The sequence below is a fragment of the Sphaerodactylus townsendi genome, linkage group LG10 (genome assembly GCF_021028975.2).
Source record: "Sphaerodactylus townsendi isolate TG3544 linkage group LG10, MPM_Stown_v2.3, whole genome shotgun sequence".
NCBI lineage: Eukaryota > Metazoa > Chordata > Lepidosauria > Squamata > Sphaerodactylidae > Sphaerodactylus > Sphaerodactylus townsendi.
The window spans coordinates 9,815,595-9,836,081 of record NC_059434.1 but is presented as its reverse complement, the minus strand read 5'-3'; the positions used below and the strand labels follow the sequence as shown (position 1 = coordinate 9,836,081).

Genomic DNA, 20,487 nt, shown 5'->3' with positions numbered 1-20,487 from the left:
TCGCGCTGCTGATCTATCATGTGTAATATTATATGCGACGTATATATGCTAGGCAGGTGCGATTCTTCTGCCCAGCGCTTTGCTGACTCTGCACATTCAATTAGCGTATAAAGGTGGATATAAATTTTCCACGTTGCCTTGAAATAAAAGAAAGATTGCGGTTGTGTGCAAGCCGTATTTGCTTAATTGGGTCGTTTCAACCATTTCCCTGTGTTGATTTAGTTTGCGCCGGTTGTTTCCCTAACTGCTCTTTTGCTAACGGATAGACTTAACTGAACACGAGTCAGTTCAGTTAAAATCAATCCTAATAAATCTCTGCGGAGGAAAACCTTGGTGTGTCTTGGCGTTTCAGGTAGCAATCCTTGCCCGCGCTTGGGCGGTATTAAGCTACTCAAGCGTGTCATCTGTCGAGAATCTCTAGACTACTTTCCCTTACTGAGGATTTTATTTGGCTGCTAGCAAAGCCGTTGCATGGTCCACAGGGAGTTTCCCCAAGCCCCGAGTCATTAATAATTGCCGCAACAAATCTCTAAAAATATAATAAGTGCTTTATTTTCCCGTCTTCCAAGTATGTGTATGATAATTGGAACATAGCGCATTGAGGAAAGCAGGGATATTAAACATATTTGATTTGACGCAAACAAGTCCCCGGTACTGAAATAAGATATCTAGTACAAATTAACATTGCTCCCATATCTGATTAGGAATTAATCTGCTTTTTATAATTGCAGCCTGAATTTAGATAAACGTATAGTGTGGTAGGACAACTTCAAAGGCAACTTGCATAATTCATTTTATTTAAAATTGAAAAGAGTGATTTGTCGTTAATAAGAGCATTGATTGCTATATACTTCAGATTGCATAGAAATGAGAAGTTATGTATTGGTTGCCCAATTTTGATTGTGTGGGTTGGGCCTAAAGAGGAATAATAGGCTGTGCCTCTGCTCCCCGGCTCCGCGTAGCTGGATAGGAAAAGTTGCTTAATTTCTCTAGTAATCCATTTTCGTCTTCTGATTAGCCGTCTCATTTTGTGAGCGTCGTAATTTGGCTGGGTCAATTAACTAGCGTTTTGTGTTGGGGTTGGCGGACATCGCAGATTTCTAATGAAGCAGCTGAGGTGTTTGCGGGATGATCTGTGCATGATAATTGAGCTGAAATTATTAGTATTGGCTTTTTTTGTAAAAAAAAAAGAAGCGGATACAAGGGGGGGAAAAACTCAGAACAGTGACAACTTCTAGAAGGTGTTCGTCTGAGTCCCACCCCCCCGGAAAATGCCCTTGATAACTTAAGATGCAAGAATTATTGGTGGGAGGGAACAGGCAGTAGTTGACTGTTATAAACAATTAATTCAGACAAATTATGTTTTTGGTGGCTATTAATCTTATTATGCCTTCTTTCTGTCTCTGTTTTCCTTCTCATGTAGAAGATAGATGAGGAGAATGAAGCAAACTTGCTAGCAGTTCTCACGGAGACGTTGGACAATATCCCCGTAGACGAGGATGGATTGCCTTCATTTGATGCGCTGACAGATGGCGATGTGACCCACGAAAACGATGCTAGCTCTTCGCCAATGCCCCACAACACCCCTCCGCTTCAGGATGCCGAAGAACCGTCTCTAGTAAGAACCTGCCTTCCTACCGTTTCATGAGAAATACCAGGTGTCCTCTCTCTGGCTTCTTGCCCGCCTCATGGACACGATGTAGTCATAGTGAGGTTTCAATTCTCCCTTTAGATTGAAAATCCAAAGAAAACTGAATTGCTCTTGGGCGCTTCGGAGGGAACACGCAGGATAGATACAACTTCCTGCATCTTTAACAAATTCTACTGATCGTTTGCTTGGCTTCTAGTAAACCGACACTCCTACTAACTAGCTGCTGTATCCAGACATGAAGCAGCAATGTAATTAATTACTGTTTTCTTACTTGGGAATCTCCGTTATGTGTATGTGTGCGCGTTTAGATTTCACTCGTAGTAATGTGTGAGAAGAGCTTAATTATGAAGGTCAGGCTAATATGATGCCGGTTTATATGTTGTTAACAACAATTTGGGCAAATTGAGGAGGTCCTCTAGAGCTGGGATGTGGGAAGGCCCAGTGCTAAACTTGCTCCCCTGGGGTAAAATTTGAGATTTGAGATTTGTTGATTTTATTTTGTGCTCTATTTGTATGTTCATGTTCACTGCCCTGAGCCCTTTGGGGGAGGGCGGTATATAAATGTAATTAATTAATTATAAATAAATAAATAAATAAATAAAATAAAACAGGTAGCTTCCCAGTTGCCACCACAGAGGCAAGAGGGCCGTGTGGAAGGTGGAGTTCGCAATTATTATAATTATTTTTCGCTGGATAGTTCAACCATCCCATTAAGGCAGTGGTGGCGAACCTTTGGCACTCCAGATGTTATGGACTACAATTCCCATCAGCCCCTGCCAGCACGGCCAATTGCTGGCAGGGGCTGATGGGAATTGTAGTCCATAACATCTGGAGTGCCAAAGGTTCGCCACCATGGCACTAAGGTCTTAGTGAATGCTAACAGAGCAATCCAGATGGGGGTGAGCAGTGTGGCAGGCGGGACCGGGGCCACCAAAGGGGCTTCGGCCAGCACGGAAAGGAAGGAAACTCAAAAACCCTCCTGCTGCCCGAATCGCCCCATAGCCGAAACGGGCTTACACAACACTTTTGTAGACTTACACTTTTGTGTGGTGTACGTCTGCGGGCTTGGAGGGCATTGTTCTCAGACTGGAACACTGGTGGGAGCCGACAAAAGTCAGCTCCACCCTTGGAAATGCCCCGGCCTGCCCCCCTCACACACACCAGCGTCTGCTCGGATGCCATTGTAGCTCTGCGGCCACTTCTGGGTTTGCCCGCCACAGAGCTGTGGGGCGACTGGACATTGGCATCTTTGCCCTCTCCACCAGCGTGGGTGCCCCTTACACCAGCAGAGAAGGCAACTCTTAATTGGCACTTGGTGAAACATTCCCACTGAACTAAAAACAGATCAACGCTCCTAAGTTAGTGTCAGTTCCCCCGATCAGGCAGTAAATCACTTGCTGGTTTCAAGGTTTGTATGGAAGACATGAAAGGAACGTAGGAAGACAGTTCTGGCAAAAAAAAAAAAGGCACCAAGCAGTTGATAATATGATGTAGCAAATCCCCACCCCCACATGTGAAACAAGACATTCGGAAGAGTCCAGCCTGGAGGCCCATCCTTCAAGGCCAGAGCGAGTAGATAAAGCTGCACCTGCAAAAAGCGAAAGCAATCCTCAGTGGTGTCCTTCCCCCCCCCCCTCCCAACAACGGCATCCTGACATTTAGACAGGTGTAATAGTTATTCCTTGTCCCACAGAACTCCTAGCAACTGTAATATTGGGAGGGCAGTCTAGGAATGTATTAGTAGAAAATACTCAGAACCCTTATGAAAATAGGGTCGCTTTCAGTGGCGTATCTACCTATGGACAAGGGAGGGCACTTGGCCTTGGGCGCAATGATTTCCAGTCATGTGGGGGCACCAAAATGTCTAAGCCCTGCCCACTCTGGAGGTTTTGCCCACAGGCTCCAGGTTGCCTAGATACACCTCTGGTCGCTTGGATGCTTTTGGGGAAAACAAGCTGGTAGAAATCTGAGGTTGTAGGTCAGATGTGCTTTGAGGGTTGCAGTGTTCTGGCTCGTGAGCAGCCTCCTGCATTAATCTCTGCTCCCAGAGGTTTCCATCGAGTCTTATATTCCCACATTATTTTATTTATTTATTTATTTATTTATTTATTTATTTATTTATTTATTTATTTATTTATTTATTTATTTATTTATTTATACATACATACATACTTTGGGCTTCTAGACCGCCCCATCCCCGAGGGGCTCTGGGCGGTGTACAGCAGATAATAAATACAATTTTAAAACATCATAAATAGGCTAAAACTTATAAAAGCAGCGAAAACTAGCTAAACATTAGCATTTAAATGTAAAATAAATATAGGCATAGGTGTAGGTGGCACCCGGTGCCTAATATTAAATTCTTCCACCCCCAGGGAAAACGGTAGGTCTAGATAGATGTTATAGGCCCAGATGTAGAGGCCGTAGGCGAAGGGCTAGCCTAAAGGCCAGCTGAAGGGGCCAGCAGAAGGGCCAGTGGAAGGCCGAAGGGGGCACCATCAGCTGGCCACTCCTCCAAAGTGCTGTCCGGCGGAACAGCTCCATCACTTATGTTTTGCAGTTGCTTGTACTAAATCAGGGCTATTTGTTACCACCCATGAATTTGTTAAGCAGGTAAGAGATGGAAGGATTGAATAAAGAGGGGCAGTTTCATAAGCCAAACAGAATATGAGAGTTTGGGCTCACTCGGTACACAAAAAGCATTCCTGAAAAGGCTGTAGGTAGAATTTCACGGTTTCTTCTCAGAGGTGTTTGCTCATTTCCTGTTTCTCACTCCCAGTTCCTGTGTTGCCTGCAATTTTTATTTGCACAAAACCCAGAGGTTTGGGTTAATAACAAATAACTGTGCCACTGTGCTGTCCTATGCGGGCATCCTGAAGTTGATGCCCGTTAACGTCACTGAGTTTGGACTGGAGTAACTCTGTAGAGATTGTGCAATGGACTTCAGAAAGCACTTAAGCAGTTTCATTTTTTTTAAAAAAAAAACTAGCTTTTTCCATTGATGAGATGTGATGCCATTCCCCTTATATCTCCACAACAAAAGGGGCTAGGGGTTTTGTTTTTTTTAAAAAAAGGAAAGCTTGTTACTGATTTGTATACCATTATAATGATATTTAATTGCAATGATTGAAAAATGAAAGGCCCAAGTGGCTCAGAGGAGGAGGAGGGTTCCCTGTTACTGGAGAATAGAGACGAGAAACTCAGGGGAAAACTGCCACCTGAGAGCTCCTACCATCTCTGCAGCTGTAGTACCAAGAGGGAAACACATAAGCTGTGTGGGAAACCCCTTTGAAGCGAGACCTGGATGGAGGAGAGCTAGAAAACAGCAGGAAAGATGAAGTTAGGTCAGTGGAGGAATCTTTGGGGGGGGATAGGATTTATTTATTTATTCTTTACACTTATATCCCACCAAATCTCCCACAGGACTCAGGACGGCTCACAGTAAAAGCTGTGATGAATGTTTACCATTCGCATTAGCTGAGAAACAGAGTGTTTTGGGGGGATTCATGATGTTTGAGAATCTGGACGCAAAGGTCTAAGCACTTAAATCCTTATATTGTCGGCTTTTCACGGCTCGATCAGGTGTTGTGAGCCTGGTTGGGTGGTAATGAAGAAAGATTCGATATTTCAGCCTGTGGTTGTACCAGATTCTGATAGATGGAGGGTGAGTAGAGGTTGAGTGAGGTTGAGATGTGAGTCACAAAGAAGTTTATAGTCTGGAAAGGACAATGAAGATAGCAAGGTCAATAGGTGAATGCAATTCCTTGCTATCTTCATTGTTACTCCCATGCTACAGACTTCTTTGTGACTCACATGCCAGGCTACTCTATTCAGATGGCCTCACCTTTTGACCTCACAGTATATATACTCCACTTGCTTTCCATTCCTACCATCAGATCCTCTGAGGATGCCAGCCACAGATGCAGGCGAAACGTCAGGAGAGAATGCTGCTAGAACACGGCCATACAGCCCGGAAACCACACAGCACCCCACTTAAATCCTTACGTCACTGGGCTAGTCGGTGGTAAGTGCTCTGAAGTTGGGAATCTGTTGAAAGACACATGAGAGGGTTTGCTGGAAACGGGGCGCTGTGACGTTTCACCCCCTCTTCCAAGTAGACAAACGCTGCAGAAGGCTGTTTTTATCTTTGAGTCATAGTGGAAGTTTGGGATCTTACATCTTCCGCTATCGAGATCTCGTGTTTCCAAAAGGATTTTATCAAATGCTGAGAAGATTCATGTCACTTGCCTTGCCCTGGCAGAAAAACAAGCGGAGAAGGCTAGGCTGAGATTGCAGAATCGTCCTTCAGCCCAATATATCTGTATGTTTTATGTGTCTCTCTGCGAGATGTTCGTTCTCTGCTAGACAAATCTCGCCTTATGCCTGCCTCGTTTCTTCCTCCACCAAAGGTAGACAGCTCTGAGACCAAGGAAGAAAGAAAAAACAACAACTTCCTATTTCTATGTGGCCCATCTTAATGTGCTAGCAGGACCGGGGGGGGGGGGGGGGGGGGGCCCGGGCTGCACGAAGCCAGCTTTTATCCGAACCTTCTTGTTGCTAGTCCTTGTATTCCACAACCAGAAGAGAAAGGGGAAAGAAGGGGAAGAGGGAACGTTGGCCAAAGAGGGCTTTGCAATGGGCTTCACTGAAGTTTTATACCAGTGGTGGCGAACCTTTGGCACTCCAGATGCTATGGACTACAATTCCTATCAGCCCCTGCCAGCATGGCCAATTGGTCGTGCTGGCAGGGGCTGATGGGAATTGTAGTCCTTAACATCTGGAGTGCCAAAGGGTCGCCACCACGGTTTTATACGCTTGTTTGGGTTTTTACCCCAGCCTGAGGTCGTGGCTGGCATCGTCGGTTCTGGGTTGGGAAATTGTTGGATTTTGCAAGCTTGAGCCCCCTCAAGTCATGAAAGAGCTAACTTGTTATTTGTTTGCTGTAACCAGGTCGGTTCTGTTACCTCGTGACAAATAGAGCATCAGGTTTATAGGTTCTTTCTAGAATGTAGGTGTCTCTTGCATGATTAGTAAAACGCTTGTTTGGGTTTCAGTGAGTACGGGCCTCGTGTCACGTACGCAGAAAGGGGGGCGCTCTGGAGAAAAAGGTTAATTGCTCTTTGTTCTCCTGGAGGCGACTGAGAGCATTGATGAGATGTGATGTCTAAGCCCCGCCCACTCTGGAGGGTGGCTACCCATGGAGGGGCACCAAACTCAGGTTTTGCCCACAGGCTCCAGTTTGCCTAGATACACCTCTGGTCGCTTGGATGCTTTTGGGGAAAATATGCTGGTAGAAATCTGAGGTTGTAGGTCACATGTGCTTTGACTAGCCCAGTGATGTAAGGATGGGTGATTTCCCAACCCTTTCTCAGGGAGGCAGGAGCTAAAACTTGCTACTTCCTGTGGAAAGCTTGGGCGTTCATCTTGTGCCCCAGTATTTTTCCTGCCTCAGCAGGGAGGGCAGTGCTTTTCTGGGCTCCATAGCCAGTATAGGTTTTCTCTTCCTTTTTTCTGTGTTTCTTGTGCATTTGTCGGCTCAGCCAGTCCGATGCCTTTCTCTTTTGCCTTCTTCCGTGCCATTCAGATGTAGCTTATTTAGAAAAGTTGTTCACTCTTTCCTACCTATTTAGCATTGTTTAGGAAAGCATCTTTTTTGTAAAATCGCACTCACAGTGTGCTGGCTCTGTTTTTTTGTTGCGTTTCTCTGCTAAATATGAGTTGCGATTATGAATCATGATCCGCAGAAGAGTCCACCTTCCGAAGCGGCCGTTCCTCCAGGGGAACTATTTCTACTGTCTGGAACTTTGCAGTAGTTGCAGTAGTGAGAGATATCCAGGTCTTACCTCAAGGTTGGCAACACTAGCTCATGGCAGTGCTATGGGCACCATCGGGCAGATAATTGGTGGGCAGTGTGTAGACACCAGCATAGATTATCCACTGTGCTCACTGTTGCTGTTGGAACAGTGTAGCTCACAGGAATTCCTCAATGGCGTGGAAAGTAGCATGACAAGCAAGAATTGAGTGATTTTTCCATGACCTACAGAATCCTCTTCTTTGTTTCTGCTCCACCCAAGTAGGACAGACTATGTCTTGTATCTGCACCCAGGAAAAAGTTAACAGTTGCGTGCCTAAGCGTATACGACAACATATACTTATAGCTGGAGGTACAGTCTCCGTTTACCATTTTTCAGAAGTTCCTTAGGTGAAAAGCAAACTCATCCCCTCTGGCAAAGTCATCTATGAAAATATTGGCGGTGGAAAATCCTGTCCGGTCACAGCCAATTTACGGCGATCCTGTTGGGTTTTCAGGGCAAGAGATGATAACGGGTAGTTTGCCGTTGGCTGTATAGCAATCCCGGACTGGAGGTCTCCCAACCAAGTACCAGCTAAGGGTGACCCCACTGAGGTTTCAGGATCTGACTAGCCTGGGCCATCCGGGACAGGGTATGAAAATATGGGACTTTCCCCACTTACCTTAAGCTCCACGCTACTTGAGGAGAGTAGCGCGAGGTCCTGGGCGCCCTCTCATTTACAGGGCAGCGACAGCGCAGTCACTCTGACGCTGCCGCTGTCGCGCCTCTCAGCACCACGGCATCCCAGGCTTCTTCTTAACGGTGTGCCTTTGATGACTCCTCAAAGAAGTCGGGGATGCCCAGGCGCGCGCCTGGGATGCCGCGCGCTGAGAGCATCACGCGGCATAGGGGGGATCGAAGAGAGTGGGGAAAGGCCCTTTGACTTGGCTCAAAGAACAATCCGCATTTGGGGGCTAGGAGTAAACTACGAGAACATCACTTTATAGGGTATCAAATGTTTTTGTCAGCCTCATGATGCTCATATTTTTGATCATTATGTTAAGTAGGTTTTTTTTATTATTATTTCTTCTGTAAACATGTGGCATGCATGAGCCAGGACAGCTAGGACTCCCCTTTTAAAAAGCTCTCCATTTGGCTGCATCCCAGGCATGGGAGAAGGGGAGGCTTTGAGCTTCCTTCCTGTGGAATTTTGACCACCTGAAATGTCACTGGGGGATCTGTTTGTCCCTTCCCAGAAGTGGAGCGCTCACGGGGACATGGGGGGTCACAAGTCCCCAGGCGCACACCAGCTGTCCCCAGCCCCCCCACACCCCTTCCCTTAGTCCCGCCCCACGCCCGGTGCTCCTTCAGCCAGTGGAGCCTCCGCTGGCCAAAGGAGCAGCCTGATTGGGCCACCGGCAGGTACCCCTTGGCCCCGCCCTGCCAGGCTGCTCCTTCAGCTATTGGAGGCTCCGCCGGCTGAAGGACAGCCTGGCGGGGCTGGGCCAAGGAGTGGTCCGCAGCAGGCTCCCGGTGTCTACACACTGCCCACCAATTATCTGCCCAATGGTGCCCACAGCACTGCCATGAGGTAAGGTAACTGGGGCACAGTAGGGGGATGTGGGGAGGGGGGGCGCTCCGAGCAAGTGTTGCCCCAGGCGCCATTCCCCCCCCCCCACACACACACACCCAAGCCTCTGCCCCTTCCTGTGACTTAGGTCAAATCCCCACTACCGTCTTAGCCAGGTTTCAGAACGCAAACTAATCAGGTTTGAGGGATGACCTCCCCGGTCAAATCCCCACTACCGTCTTAGCCAGGTTTCAGAACACAAACCAACCAGGTTTGAGGTCGTTTGTGTTCTGGAACCTGGCTAAGACCGTAGTGGGGATTCGACCGGGGAGGTCGTCCCTCAAACCTGGTTAGTTTGTGTTCTGAAACCTGGTTAAGACGGTAGTGGGGATTCGACCTCAATGTGTCCTGGGTAGACATGTGGTGACAGGCAGAAGGGGGAAAGAAGGTAAAAAATGCTGCAGGAGAGCCATCCAAAGCGTCCTCTATGCCCCATTTGCAGCCAAACAGAAAAACGGAGAGTTTTTAAAAGGCAGGGTTCCACTCGAGCATGCAACTTGACTTCTGGATTTTGTATCATGTGTTTTGGCACGGGGGTTTGAAAGCTGCCTCTCACGTTACCAGTTTCCTTCCATGTGGAACCTGGCATAAGGCCGGTGTGTTAAGCATAATGCTCTGCCACGTGGCTGTTGTGGGTTTTCCAGACTGGGTGGCCGTGGTAGTTTTAGCCCCTAGCGTTTGGCCAGCTTCTTTGGCTGTTTCAGCTGCATGTCACAGTCAGATGACATCACAGGCCTCTGAAGATGTCATCTTCTGAAGATGGCCACAGATGCAGGCCGAATGGTAGGAGTTAAAACCACCAGACCGCAGCGACACAGACCAGAAAACCCACAACAGCCAGTTGATTCCGACGATGAAAGCCCTAAACCCGTGGTGGCAAACCTTTGGCACTCCAGATGTTATGGACTACAATTCCCATCGGCCCCTGCTAGCATGGCCAATTGGCCATGATGGCAGGGGCTGGTGGGAATTGTAGTCCACAACATCTGGAGTGCCAAAGGTTCGCCACCACTGCCCTATACAATACTCTTGTCATGTGGCTTACTTGTTTTGACTACACACCCTGGGACAGTGGTGGCGAACCTATGGCCAATTGGCCATGCTGACAGGGACTGATGGGAATTGTAGTCCATGAACATCTGGAGTGCCATAGGTTCGCCACCACGGTCCTAGGAAGACATGGCGGTCTATAGCTGGGATGCAGAATAAACCAAAGCCTCTGGCATAAAGAGAAGTGTGTTTGGTAGTGGGTAAAGCTGCTTATAGACATAAAGGGTCTTTTGCGGCTCTATTGCCGTGGTGACGAACCTTTGGCACTCCAGATGTTATGGACTACAATTCCCATCAGCCCCTGCCAGCATGACCAATTGGCCATGTAGATTCAATTGGCCATGCTGGCAGGGGCTGATGGGAATTGTAGTCCATAACATCTGGAGTGCCAAAGGTTCGCCACTGCCTATTGGCTGGAACAGTTGAACTGGGGTTTCCAATCTCCAGGGGGTAGCTGGAGATTTCCTGGGGTTACAGCGGGTCTCCAAGTGACAATCAGTTCGTCTGGAGAAAATGGCTGCTTTGGGAGGTGGACTCTATGGCATTATAGCCCACCTGAATTCCCTCCCTTCCCCAAACCCCACCCTCTTCAGGCGCCCCCCCCCCCCCCCCCAAAATCTCCAAGTATTTCCCAACCCGGAGCTGGCAACCTTAGTTTGAACTCAGGTCTTTCCAAGACAGGGCTTTGGATGCACCACTCTCATCTGTTGAGAGCTGGATTAGCTGCTTTAGCACATAAGATTCTCACAGCGCACGAAGCCAGGTTACCTCTTCTTTGCTGGCCGTCTGTCAGGCCCCACGGCTGCTGGGTTTAGCACCTATTCTGCTGTATGCATGACTTTTTTCCTTCTTTAGCTAGGTAGGGCACATCCCGTTTCTATTTTGTCCTCCCCAGCCAACACTTTCTGCACTCCCGGTTACTCTGTTGTGCTAAAGTATGTCAAGACGCAGCGTTTTCTTCCGTGCTTTGCCAAAGCCGGGCCTTGAGATGCATCGCTTTTTTGTCTCTTTCTCTTTCTGTCCTTCGCCGCCTCTCCTGAACGCCTTTCCTGCCGTTCGCCCGCAGCTTAAGAAGCTCTTGTTGGCTCCAGCGAACACCCAGCTAAATTACAATGAATGCAGCGGCCTCAGCACACACAACCACGGCAACACCAACCACAGGATCAGAGCAAACCCCATGGCGGTTAAGGTACGGTCTTAATTTGTGCAGGGTATGTGCATCTCTGTGTGTAAAGGAGTTTTTCGTGCCCTCAGCTGCAGAAAACGACCTATTTCAAAAACTTTTAACATATATATATATATATATTTGTTTGTTTATTTGTTTGTTTGTTTATGGTGCTTGTGGTACTCCTGTCTCACTGAGACTCAAGAAGGATTACATTTATAGGTTTGAGGGCCTCTCTTATGCACCGTTTTTTCTTCACCACACGCCTCAAACAGGGGTGTAGGGGGAGAAAATGGTGCCTGGGGCAAAATGGTGCCCATGCACCGCCCGCCCCCCCGAGGCCCTGCCCCTGCCCCCCCTTACCTTTTTTGCCAGCTGAAAATGGACCAGCCTGGTGGGGCGGGGCCAGGCCTGGCGGGCCAGGCCGGAGCGGGGGGAAGGGGGCAGGGGGGCAATGTTCTGCCTTCACCGGTGCATGCCCAATGTACTGCGCACCCTACCCTCTTATAGCTACACCTCTGGCCTCAAATTATATACTGCTGTGAAGGGTCTGGTGTGCAGAAGCACACCTTGTGCGACTGTCCTTTCCTCTATTTTTTTTGAAACCTGGTATATATCGAAATCCCCTTGCATGGATTCGTTCAGAGTTTTCGCAAAGTACATGGCGAAACGTGAAACTCATAAAGAAAAACAAGTTGTGTTTCCGCTCGTTTGAGAACCAGAGTGGTGTCGGGGTTAAGAGCAGGTGGACTCTACTCTGGACAATTGGGCTTGATTCCCCCACTTCTCCACGTGAGCGGCGGACTCTTATCTGGTGAACTGGGTTTGTTTCCCCGCTCCTACACAAGAAGCCTGCTGGGTGACCTTGGGCTAGTCACAGTTCTCTCAGAGCCCTCTTTTAACCTCCTGCTTTGAGACTCCTTAAAGGCAGAGAAAAGCAAGGCATCAATCCAAAACGCTTCTTCTTCATCTTCCCTTAGTGTCTGGATGTCTTGGTCCTTTTCTTTTCCTAGTGGCTGAACTAGGCACCATTTTTGCTCTGGCGCCATGTGCCGTGTGGGAGAGGGCTTTGATGTGTGACTTCGGGCTGAGACTGCCTCGGCAGCCCAACCTAGTAAAAGATTATGCCGGAAGCTCGGCAGAAAGGTCTACATCACCCATTAATTGGCTGGGATACCGGCGGTGTTGTAATTCTGTTAGCCGGCTATATTAAACAATGTTTGTCTTGCCGTCGACTGTAACTGAAAACGGAGCGTTTAGGGGTACTTAAGAGAGTTGTGAATGCTGGGCTTGAACAATCAACCGCAAATTAAGGTTTAAACCAGCTTATTTTTTTTCCTTCCGTTCACAATAAAGGCGCTGTAGGGTCTTGTTAGTTATACGTTGTCGAGCGAGAACACCGGAACGTAAGAGAAATGAAATAAAAAGCCGCGTAAATGTCATTTAGGAATTTTCAATGTAATTTCCTTTCCTTGTTCTGCAAACAGTTATTCACAGCTCATAGATCTAGTACGCTTAGACCAAACACTTCGCTGAAAATCTCATCTCTTTTGAAAACCTCTGTCCATTCCGATAAGGTTCAGTTCACTAATTTCAGCTTTTTTCTTTTCTCCGCTTTTTATTGTGTCTTGTTTCTTAAGACCGAGAATTCATGGAGCAATAAAGCGAAGAGCATTTGTCAACCGCAAAAGCCACAGAGACGTCCTTGCTCGGAGCTTCTAAAGTATCTGACTACAAACGATGACCCTCCACAGACCAAACCCACAGAGAACAAAAACAGCAACAGAGACAGATGCACCTCTAAAAAGAAGAGCCTTTTGCAGTCTCAGACGCATCATTTGCAAGGTAGGCTCGAGACCCGAAGAAGGTTGTTACCTGGTTGCTCTGACCTGCGGGGAGGGGGCATGAAGGAAGGAAGGTGAGGTCAGGAACCAGCAAGAGAATGTTTCCTAGTTGATCAAACCACAGAGTAACATGACCTGCAAGCTTTTGTAGGGGTTCCGAAAGGATAACTCCACTTGCTTATGGAATATTAGCAGTAAAGCCCATTGTGGGTGGGAATGCAATAGGCTAGGGGTCTGCAACCTGCGGCTCTCCAGATCTTCACGAACTACAATTCCCATCAGCCCCTGCCAGCATAGCCAATTGGCCATGCTAGCAGGGGCTAATGGGAATTGTAGTTTATAGGCTCTGGAAAAGAAGGGAGCAATAGGCTCTGGAAAAGAAGGGAGAGAGCAAGCATTTCCCCCCACAGTGGGCTTTACTGCTGCAGTGGACTGGGGAGGGTGCTTGGTCTTTGGGAGTTGGCAGAGGGCAAGTAGGGGAATGGAGAGGGTGACAGTGAGGCAGAGGAGCAGGCGGCAAGCCGCAGCTGGCCCACCAGCCTGGCTTCCAACCAGTCAGTGCACAGGACTCACTTCCGGCAGTGGCAATGAGTCCAGCCCACCTATTGGTTGGAAGTGAGTCACTGCAACATTCCAACATTCCAACCCTTAGCGAATCATGTATGAGGATGTGGTTCTGTCTTATCCCGAGTTGGACAACCGGGCTATCTAGTTTTGGCTCACAGTACTGGCTCTTTCCCGGCTCCTACCCTTGAACTTTTTTCTCGCAAGGGGTTGTGACTGGGACCTTCCACAAGCCAAGGATGGGTTTTTCCATTACGCTCAGTGATGGGGCTGATCTCTCTGTAGGATCTTCCTATTACCAGAATTGAGTGGTGGTACAAAATCTGGGTTGCACTCCCTTGAACTGTGGGTTCAAGCCCAGAAACTGGAAAGATGCTACAACATTAACACTCTATTTTCCCCCTTCAGTCCACCAAAAGTTAAGAAGTTGGACAGAAAGCCTTTATTGGCATGTTAAAAGAACACCGCATCTACAAAACAAACCAATGCAGCAAAACACATCCAATACAAACCCGCAAGACGCATCAGTCCGTGTTCACATCTTCAACAAAAAGAAGGCCACCAATTCACATTCCACTGAGCCCGAACCACCCAACAACAAGCAAATTCTGTCTGCATCATACTGGCCATGTTTGTTATGATTACGATTAGCAAGAGACAGAAATTAAGACACATATTAAATCTGAAATTAATACCGCAGATAAACATTTCAGAGCTGCTACAGAGACATGCTAAATTCCAAGGTTAATATATTGTAGTATAGGAATAAAATATTAAAGTAAGGTGGCGTAATAAGGAAGAGAGAAGTTAATTGCTTATGTTTAAACTAGGTTTCACCTGGTGGAGTCCAGATGTTCATGGTTCATACTTCATCAGCCCCTCCCAGCATGGCCATTCTGGCAGGGGCTGATGGGAATTGTAATCCATGAACATCTGGAGAGCCGCAGGTTGCAGAGCCCTGCTCTAAACATACTTAGACCCATTACTGGATAAGTTAAGAAGTTATGAGAAGGGGCTGCTCAAGTAGGCGAAAGTACCGAGTGGGCCCATTTTCCTTTCTGTAAGAAGTCTCAAGGTGGCTTTCCAAACTCCTTTTCCTTCCTCTCCCCACATCAGACACCCTGTGAGGCAGGTGGGGCTGAGAGAATTCTGAGAGAACTGTGACTGGTCCAGGGAACCCCGCTCTTCCACATGAAGCCTGCTGGGTGACCTGACCAGTCACAGTTCTCTCAGAATTCTCTCAGCCCCACCTGCCTCACCACGCAGGCTCCTCTGAGTAAATGGTAATGCTAGTCGAGAATTGTGGGATGTTAGGTTTCGGACAGTACACGCCTAGGGAAACCTTCTCATATAAATACAGCATTCTGTCTCAAGTGACCTGCTAGAACTAGCGAACCCATTTGGCATCCACTAAAACACCTCGGCTCTCCAGACGAGAAAATGGAACCAGTGATCTCGTTTCTCCCCGGGTTACACGTCTCTGAAACTAACCCTTATCTCTCTTACCCCTGATGTCCACCCTCTAACTCTAAACCTTCAAAATCGAACTGACTGACAGGCACTCTTAAGAACTCTTTCCTTGGAGTAATCCCATTTGAAGCAGGGGCGTAGCGGTTAAGAGCAGCTGCATTCTAATCCGGACCAGGTTTGATTCCCCGCTCTGCCGCTTGAGTTGTGGAGGCTTATCTGGGGAATTCAGATTAGCCTGGGCACTCCCACACACGCCAGCTGGGTGACCTTGGGCTAGTCAGAGCCTCTCGGAGCTCTCAGCCACACCTACCTCACAGGATGTTTGTTGTGAGTGGGGAAGGGCAATGAGATTGTAAGCCCCTTTGAGTCTCCTACAGGAGAGAAAGGGGGGATATAAACCAAACTCCTCCTCCTCCTCCTCCTCCCTCCCTCCCTCCCTCCTCCTCCTCCTCCTCCTCCTCCTCCTTTCTTCTTCTTCTTCTTCTTCTTCTTCTTCTTTCTTCTTCTTCTCCTCCTCCTCCTTCTCCTCCTTCTCCTTCTCCTTCTTCTCCTTCTTCTTCTCCTTCTTCTCCTCCTCCTCCTTCACCTTCTTCTCCTTCTCCTTCTCCTCCTTCTCCTCCTCCTCCTTTTCCTTCTCCTCCTCCTTCAGGAGTGGCAGCTGCTGTGGGGAACAAAGAGTTAACTGGATTCCAGCTGCACAGAACTGGTGATTTACCACTAGAACATAATTACCGCTGTGGACAAGCCGGGCAAGACAGTTCATTAGAGAGCCTCTTTTCTTTTTACCAGGGTAAAAATGAAGACATTGTTACCTTGCCATGTATTCCTTAAGAGACAATAAAAACAGCTCTCCTGTAGCTCTGAAATAGACAATAAATGTGTCAGCCCTGCTACATCTTTTTTTAAAAAAACCAAATAAGCAAAAAAAAAAACCCTTATTTTCTAAACTGTGTCAGGTGTGGGGACCATTCTGTCCCCTTCGGCTCACATTAAGAAAAAGAAAGTAAGAATACTTGATGGCCAGCTGAACATTTCTAATGACGTTCTGTATTGACTGTTGAGTATTCAGTTCTCTCCAGACTGCTGTGAAAAGGGTGTAAAAGGGTGTAAGTCCCTGTCCAAACCGGATATATACTTTACTTTCTCTGTTCTGCTTGCTTCCCCCTCTAAAAACTTAAAGGCCCAACAAGAGCTTATCTTAAGATACTGCTTCTTAAAATTCCCTTATTACCCCTGTTTTGAAGGTGTGAAACTGATTTATACTGTATCCAGCCAGTGGTCTCTCAGAGTTAGTACTGTCTACTGGTGTAGTGGTTAAGAGTGGTGGACTCGAATCTTGAGAACCAAGTTTACTTCCCCAGCCCTCCACGTGAGTGGCAGACTCTAATGTGGTGAACCAGGTTTGATTCCCTGCTCCTCCATGTGAGTGGCAGACTCTAATGTGGTGAACCAGGTTTGATTCCCTGCTCCTCCACGTGAGTGGCAGACTCTAATGTGGTGAACCAGGTTTGATTCCCTGCTCCTCCCTGTGAAGCCTGCTGGGTGACCTTGAACCAGTTACAATTCTCTTTGAACTCTCTCAGCCCCAACTACCTCCCAAGGTGTCTGTTTTGGGGAGGGGAAGGGAAGGGAAGGTGGTTGTAAGCTGCTTTTTGGCTCCCTAAGGTGGAGAAAAGCAAGGTGTAAAAAAACCCCAACCCTTCTACTCTAGCAGGAACAGCGGTGGCATAGTGGTTAAGAGCACGTGCACTTCATACTGCCAACTTCATGCTGTGCACTGCAGGCTTTCTAGTGGCCTCTGGTTGGCTACTGTTGGAAACAGGGTAGGGTTGGTCAATACTAAAAAAATTCGGTAAAATTCGGATTTGGGTATTTTGGGGCATAAAATGTTTATCAGTGCCCGAACTGAATCATAGCCATTCTCGATATACAAAATTCACCAAACTGAAAAAAAATTCGGGTCCGCTTTTATTATTTTTTTGAATTTCAAAGGTTTTGCCACGTTTTGGCTGCAGGGACGCAATTTTTACCTTGAAGCTAGTGTACCAAAATTTCAGGATATCATCTGGAGACTGTCCCACATTCCCAAGTTTGGTGCAGTTTGTCTAGGGGGCAGCATGACACTCAAAGGTGCCTCCCATCCCCATTGTTTCCAATGGAAGCTAACAGGAGATGGGGGGCTACACTTTGAAGGTCCATAACGTTGGACCCTAGAACCAAACTTCTCACCAAACTTGGGGAGTATCATAGGGACAGTAAGATTTATGATACCCTGAAATTTTGGTGACAGTAGTTTGGGGTAACTGCACTCCCTCACAGTCACCCAAAAGAAATTTCCCCAGATTCTGTGCGCTGTAGTGGCTGGCTGGCTCCATTGCAGCCAATCGGAAATTCTGTGGGAGGGCCTGTGGAGTGCACATTTCTCATGGCATCCCCACAAAACTTTCAGGGTGTCTTCAGGAGTCTTCATGACACCATCCAGGTTTGGTGACCGTTGCTTCAAGGGGTTCAATGTTATAGGTAGGGTCCATCTCCCACTGCCCCCATAAGCAAAGTTCCTCAAACCTGGATGGTGTCATTCAGAGACTCTCCTGAAGATACTCCTGAACATTTGTGACTGTACCTTGATAAATGTGCACCACACAGCCCTCCACCAGAAATCTCCACATTGACAGCAATGCAGAAGTCACTGCAGAAAAAAGAACCTTGGGCAATTTTGGGGGTATTCCGTAGGGGCACATTTTTAGACATATCAGCACTCAAGACGTAGATTATTTGTGGCACTGTCCTGATGACACCCCCCCACGCTTGCAGTTTGGTTTAGGGGGGCCATGGACCTCAAATGAAACAGCCACCATCTCCTTTAGCTGTCACAAACAATGGGGATAGAGGCCCCCCTGAGGGTCCATAACTTTGGCCCCTGAACCAAATCCAAATGTACCAAACTTAAAATGTCACTGGTGGATTAGTTCTTCTGAGGATACCTCTGAAATTCTATGCCACCTAGTTTAAAAAAATTCTGCTTTCGTTTCACCGCTTCCTGCACATGAAGCCTGCTGGAGTGAGTGAGCGGTGAAACACTAAACCAGCATTTTTAGTGCCAGTGACACCAAACTTTCAGGGTAACATCAGGAGACTGTCCTGATGATACTCCCAAAGTTTCCAGCAGTTTGTTCAGGGGGATTAAAGTTATGGACTCTCAAAAGTGTAGCCCCCATCCTCTATCAGCCCCATTGGAAACAATGGGGAGAAGCACCCTTTTGAGGGTCCATACCTGAACCAAACTGCACCAAACTTGTGGGCAACATCAGGACAGTCACCTGATGATACTCTGATAATTAAGTTGATACATCTCAAAATGTCCCCTGCAGGCACCCCCCAGAAATTTCCATTCAAGACTTTGTTCTGCAGTGACTTAGCTGTATTGCTGTCAATGGGAATTTCTGGTAGAGGGCCGTGAGGTGCACATTTCTGAGGTAGGGAGTCACAACTAGAAGAGTTCTTTCTGATGACACCATTCAGGTTTGTGAATTTTGCTTCAGGGGTTTAATTCTATGGGACCCAAAAAGGGTAGGGCCCATCTCCCACTTCCACCTGAAGTGTTCCCCAAACCTCGATGGTGTCATCCAGAGACCCTCCTGAAGATACCCTGAAAGTTTTGTGGGTTTACTACAAAAATGTGCACCCACAGCCCCTCCTCAGAAATTCTCTATTGACAGCAATGCAGCTAAGTCACTGCAGAAGATCTGCAATTTTGGGGTGCCTATAGGGTGCATTTGTAGATGAGTCAGGTATCATTAGGAGACTGTCCTGATGATACCCTACAATTTTAGTGCAGATTGGTTCAGGGGGCCAAAGTTATGACCCTCGAAAAGGGTAGCCCTCATCTCCTTAGTTCCCATTGGAAAGAATGGGGATAGGGACACCACTTTTGGGGTCCATAACTTTGGCCCTTAACCAAAATGCACAATTTGGAGGGTATCATCAGGACAGTCTCCCTAATGATGTTCTGAAAATTTGGTGCTGATATGTTTAAAATGTCTCCCCTGCAGGCCGAAAATGTGAAAAAACACCAAAAAATAAAATCAATTGGAGCAGTAATCCGAATCCCATGGATTCGATCTGTTAGGATTCGACAGCTCAGATTCGCTCCTGCTCGTCAATCCGTCCGAATCCGTGCAGATTCGGTAAAAATTCGGATTTGGACTGTCCGAATCTCCAACCCTAAAACAGGGTGCTAAACTAGATTGACCTGTTGTCCAGTTTAGCAAGACTGCTCTTCAGTTGCCTTATGTGGGTGCAGAATTACAACCAGTGATGGAAAAATTACTGTTTTTCTCTTAGCCAAGAGAAGCTTCCAGATTCCTGTGGGAAGGTCCAAGATTTGCAGGTTCAAAGTGTTTAGAATCAGAGACAGGTATGTCAGCAGCCCAATCCAGACAGGTGTGGCCGACTGGGATGGCGCCGCTCTGGCGCTGTGCCACCCACCCCCCAAAGGCTTTTTTTACGGTGCAGGAAGCCTGAAAACATTTTTAAAACCTCACCTGAAAATCCCCCACAGGGGAGAATAGAGATCCACCACAAAAATAGTGGTGTATCTCTGCCAGTAACTCATTGGATCTTGGTTCATCATTTTGAAGGGTTAGCTTTGGGGAGAGGGCTTGCCTGGGGGGACCACGGACAGGGCTGCCAACCCTCTCCACCACCACCACCACCACCACCCCCAGTAGAGGTGGGAATCCTCTTCCTCCGCTCCTGTTGCCCACTTCCACTTTTTTTAAAGTGATGCTGGCTGGATTGTCACATCACATTCTGTAAAAAAAAAGAAAACCTAGAAAGGATATAGGGTAGCTCTAGGAATCACCCAGAACCCTATGGTTAAACCCTAGAATCTCCAGCATTCCTGGAGCTATCCATGTCACTTCTTTCTTTTTTTTAAACTGGGAGTGATGAAATGTTGCAGCCAGCATTGTACCATAGAATTTCTGGAGATTCGTAGAGCTATCTGTGTCACATCACATCCAGTAAAAAAAAAGAACACCTAAAAATGACATAGGGTAACTCTAGGAATCACCCAAAACCCTATGGTTAAACCACAGAATCTCCAGCATTCCTGGAGCTATCCATGTCGCTTCTATTTTTTTTAAAACCGGGAGTGATGTAATGTTGCAGCCAGCATAGTACCACAGAATTTCTGGAGATTCGTAGAGCTATCTATGTCACATCACATCCAGTTAAAAAAAGAAAACCTAGAAATGACATAAGGTAGCTCTAGGAATCACCCAAAACCCTATGGTAAAACCACAATCTCCAGCATTCCT

The 20,487-nt window shown here is 47.3% G+C and overlaps 1 protein-coding gene across 2 annotated transcripts in view; it reads left to right on the top strand.

The window, feature by feature from the left end:
* The window catches only part of PPARGC1A (PPARG coactivator 1 alpha), an 854,414-nt gene that overhangs the window by 779,480 nt on the left and 54,447 nt on the right, over window positions 1-20,487 (top strand). For both annotated transcript variants that reach the window (XM_048509097.1, XM_048509096.1), the window contains 3 exons: window positions 1,424-1,618; window positions 11,190-11,312; window positions 12,929-13,133. In XM_048509097.1, coding sequence (XP_048365054.1) covers window positions 1,424-1,618; window positions 11,190-11,312; window positions 12,929-13,133 — 523 coding nt within the window. The remainder of the gene's footprint in view (window positions 1-1,423; window positions 1,619-11,189; window positions 11,313-12,928; window positions 13,134-20,487) is intronic.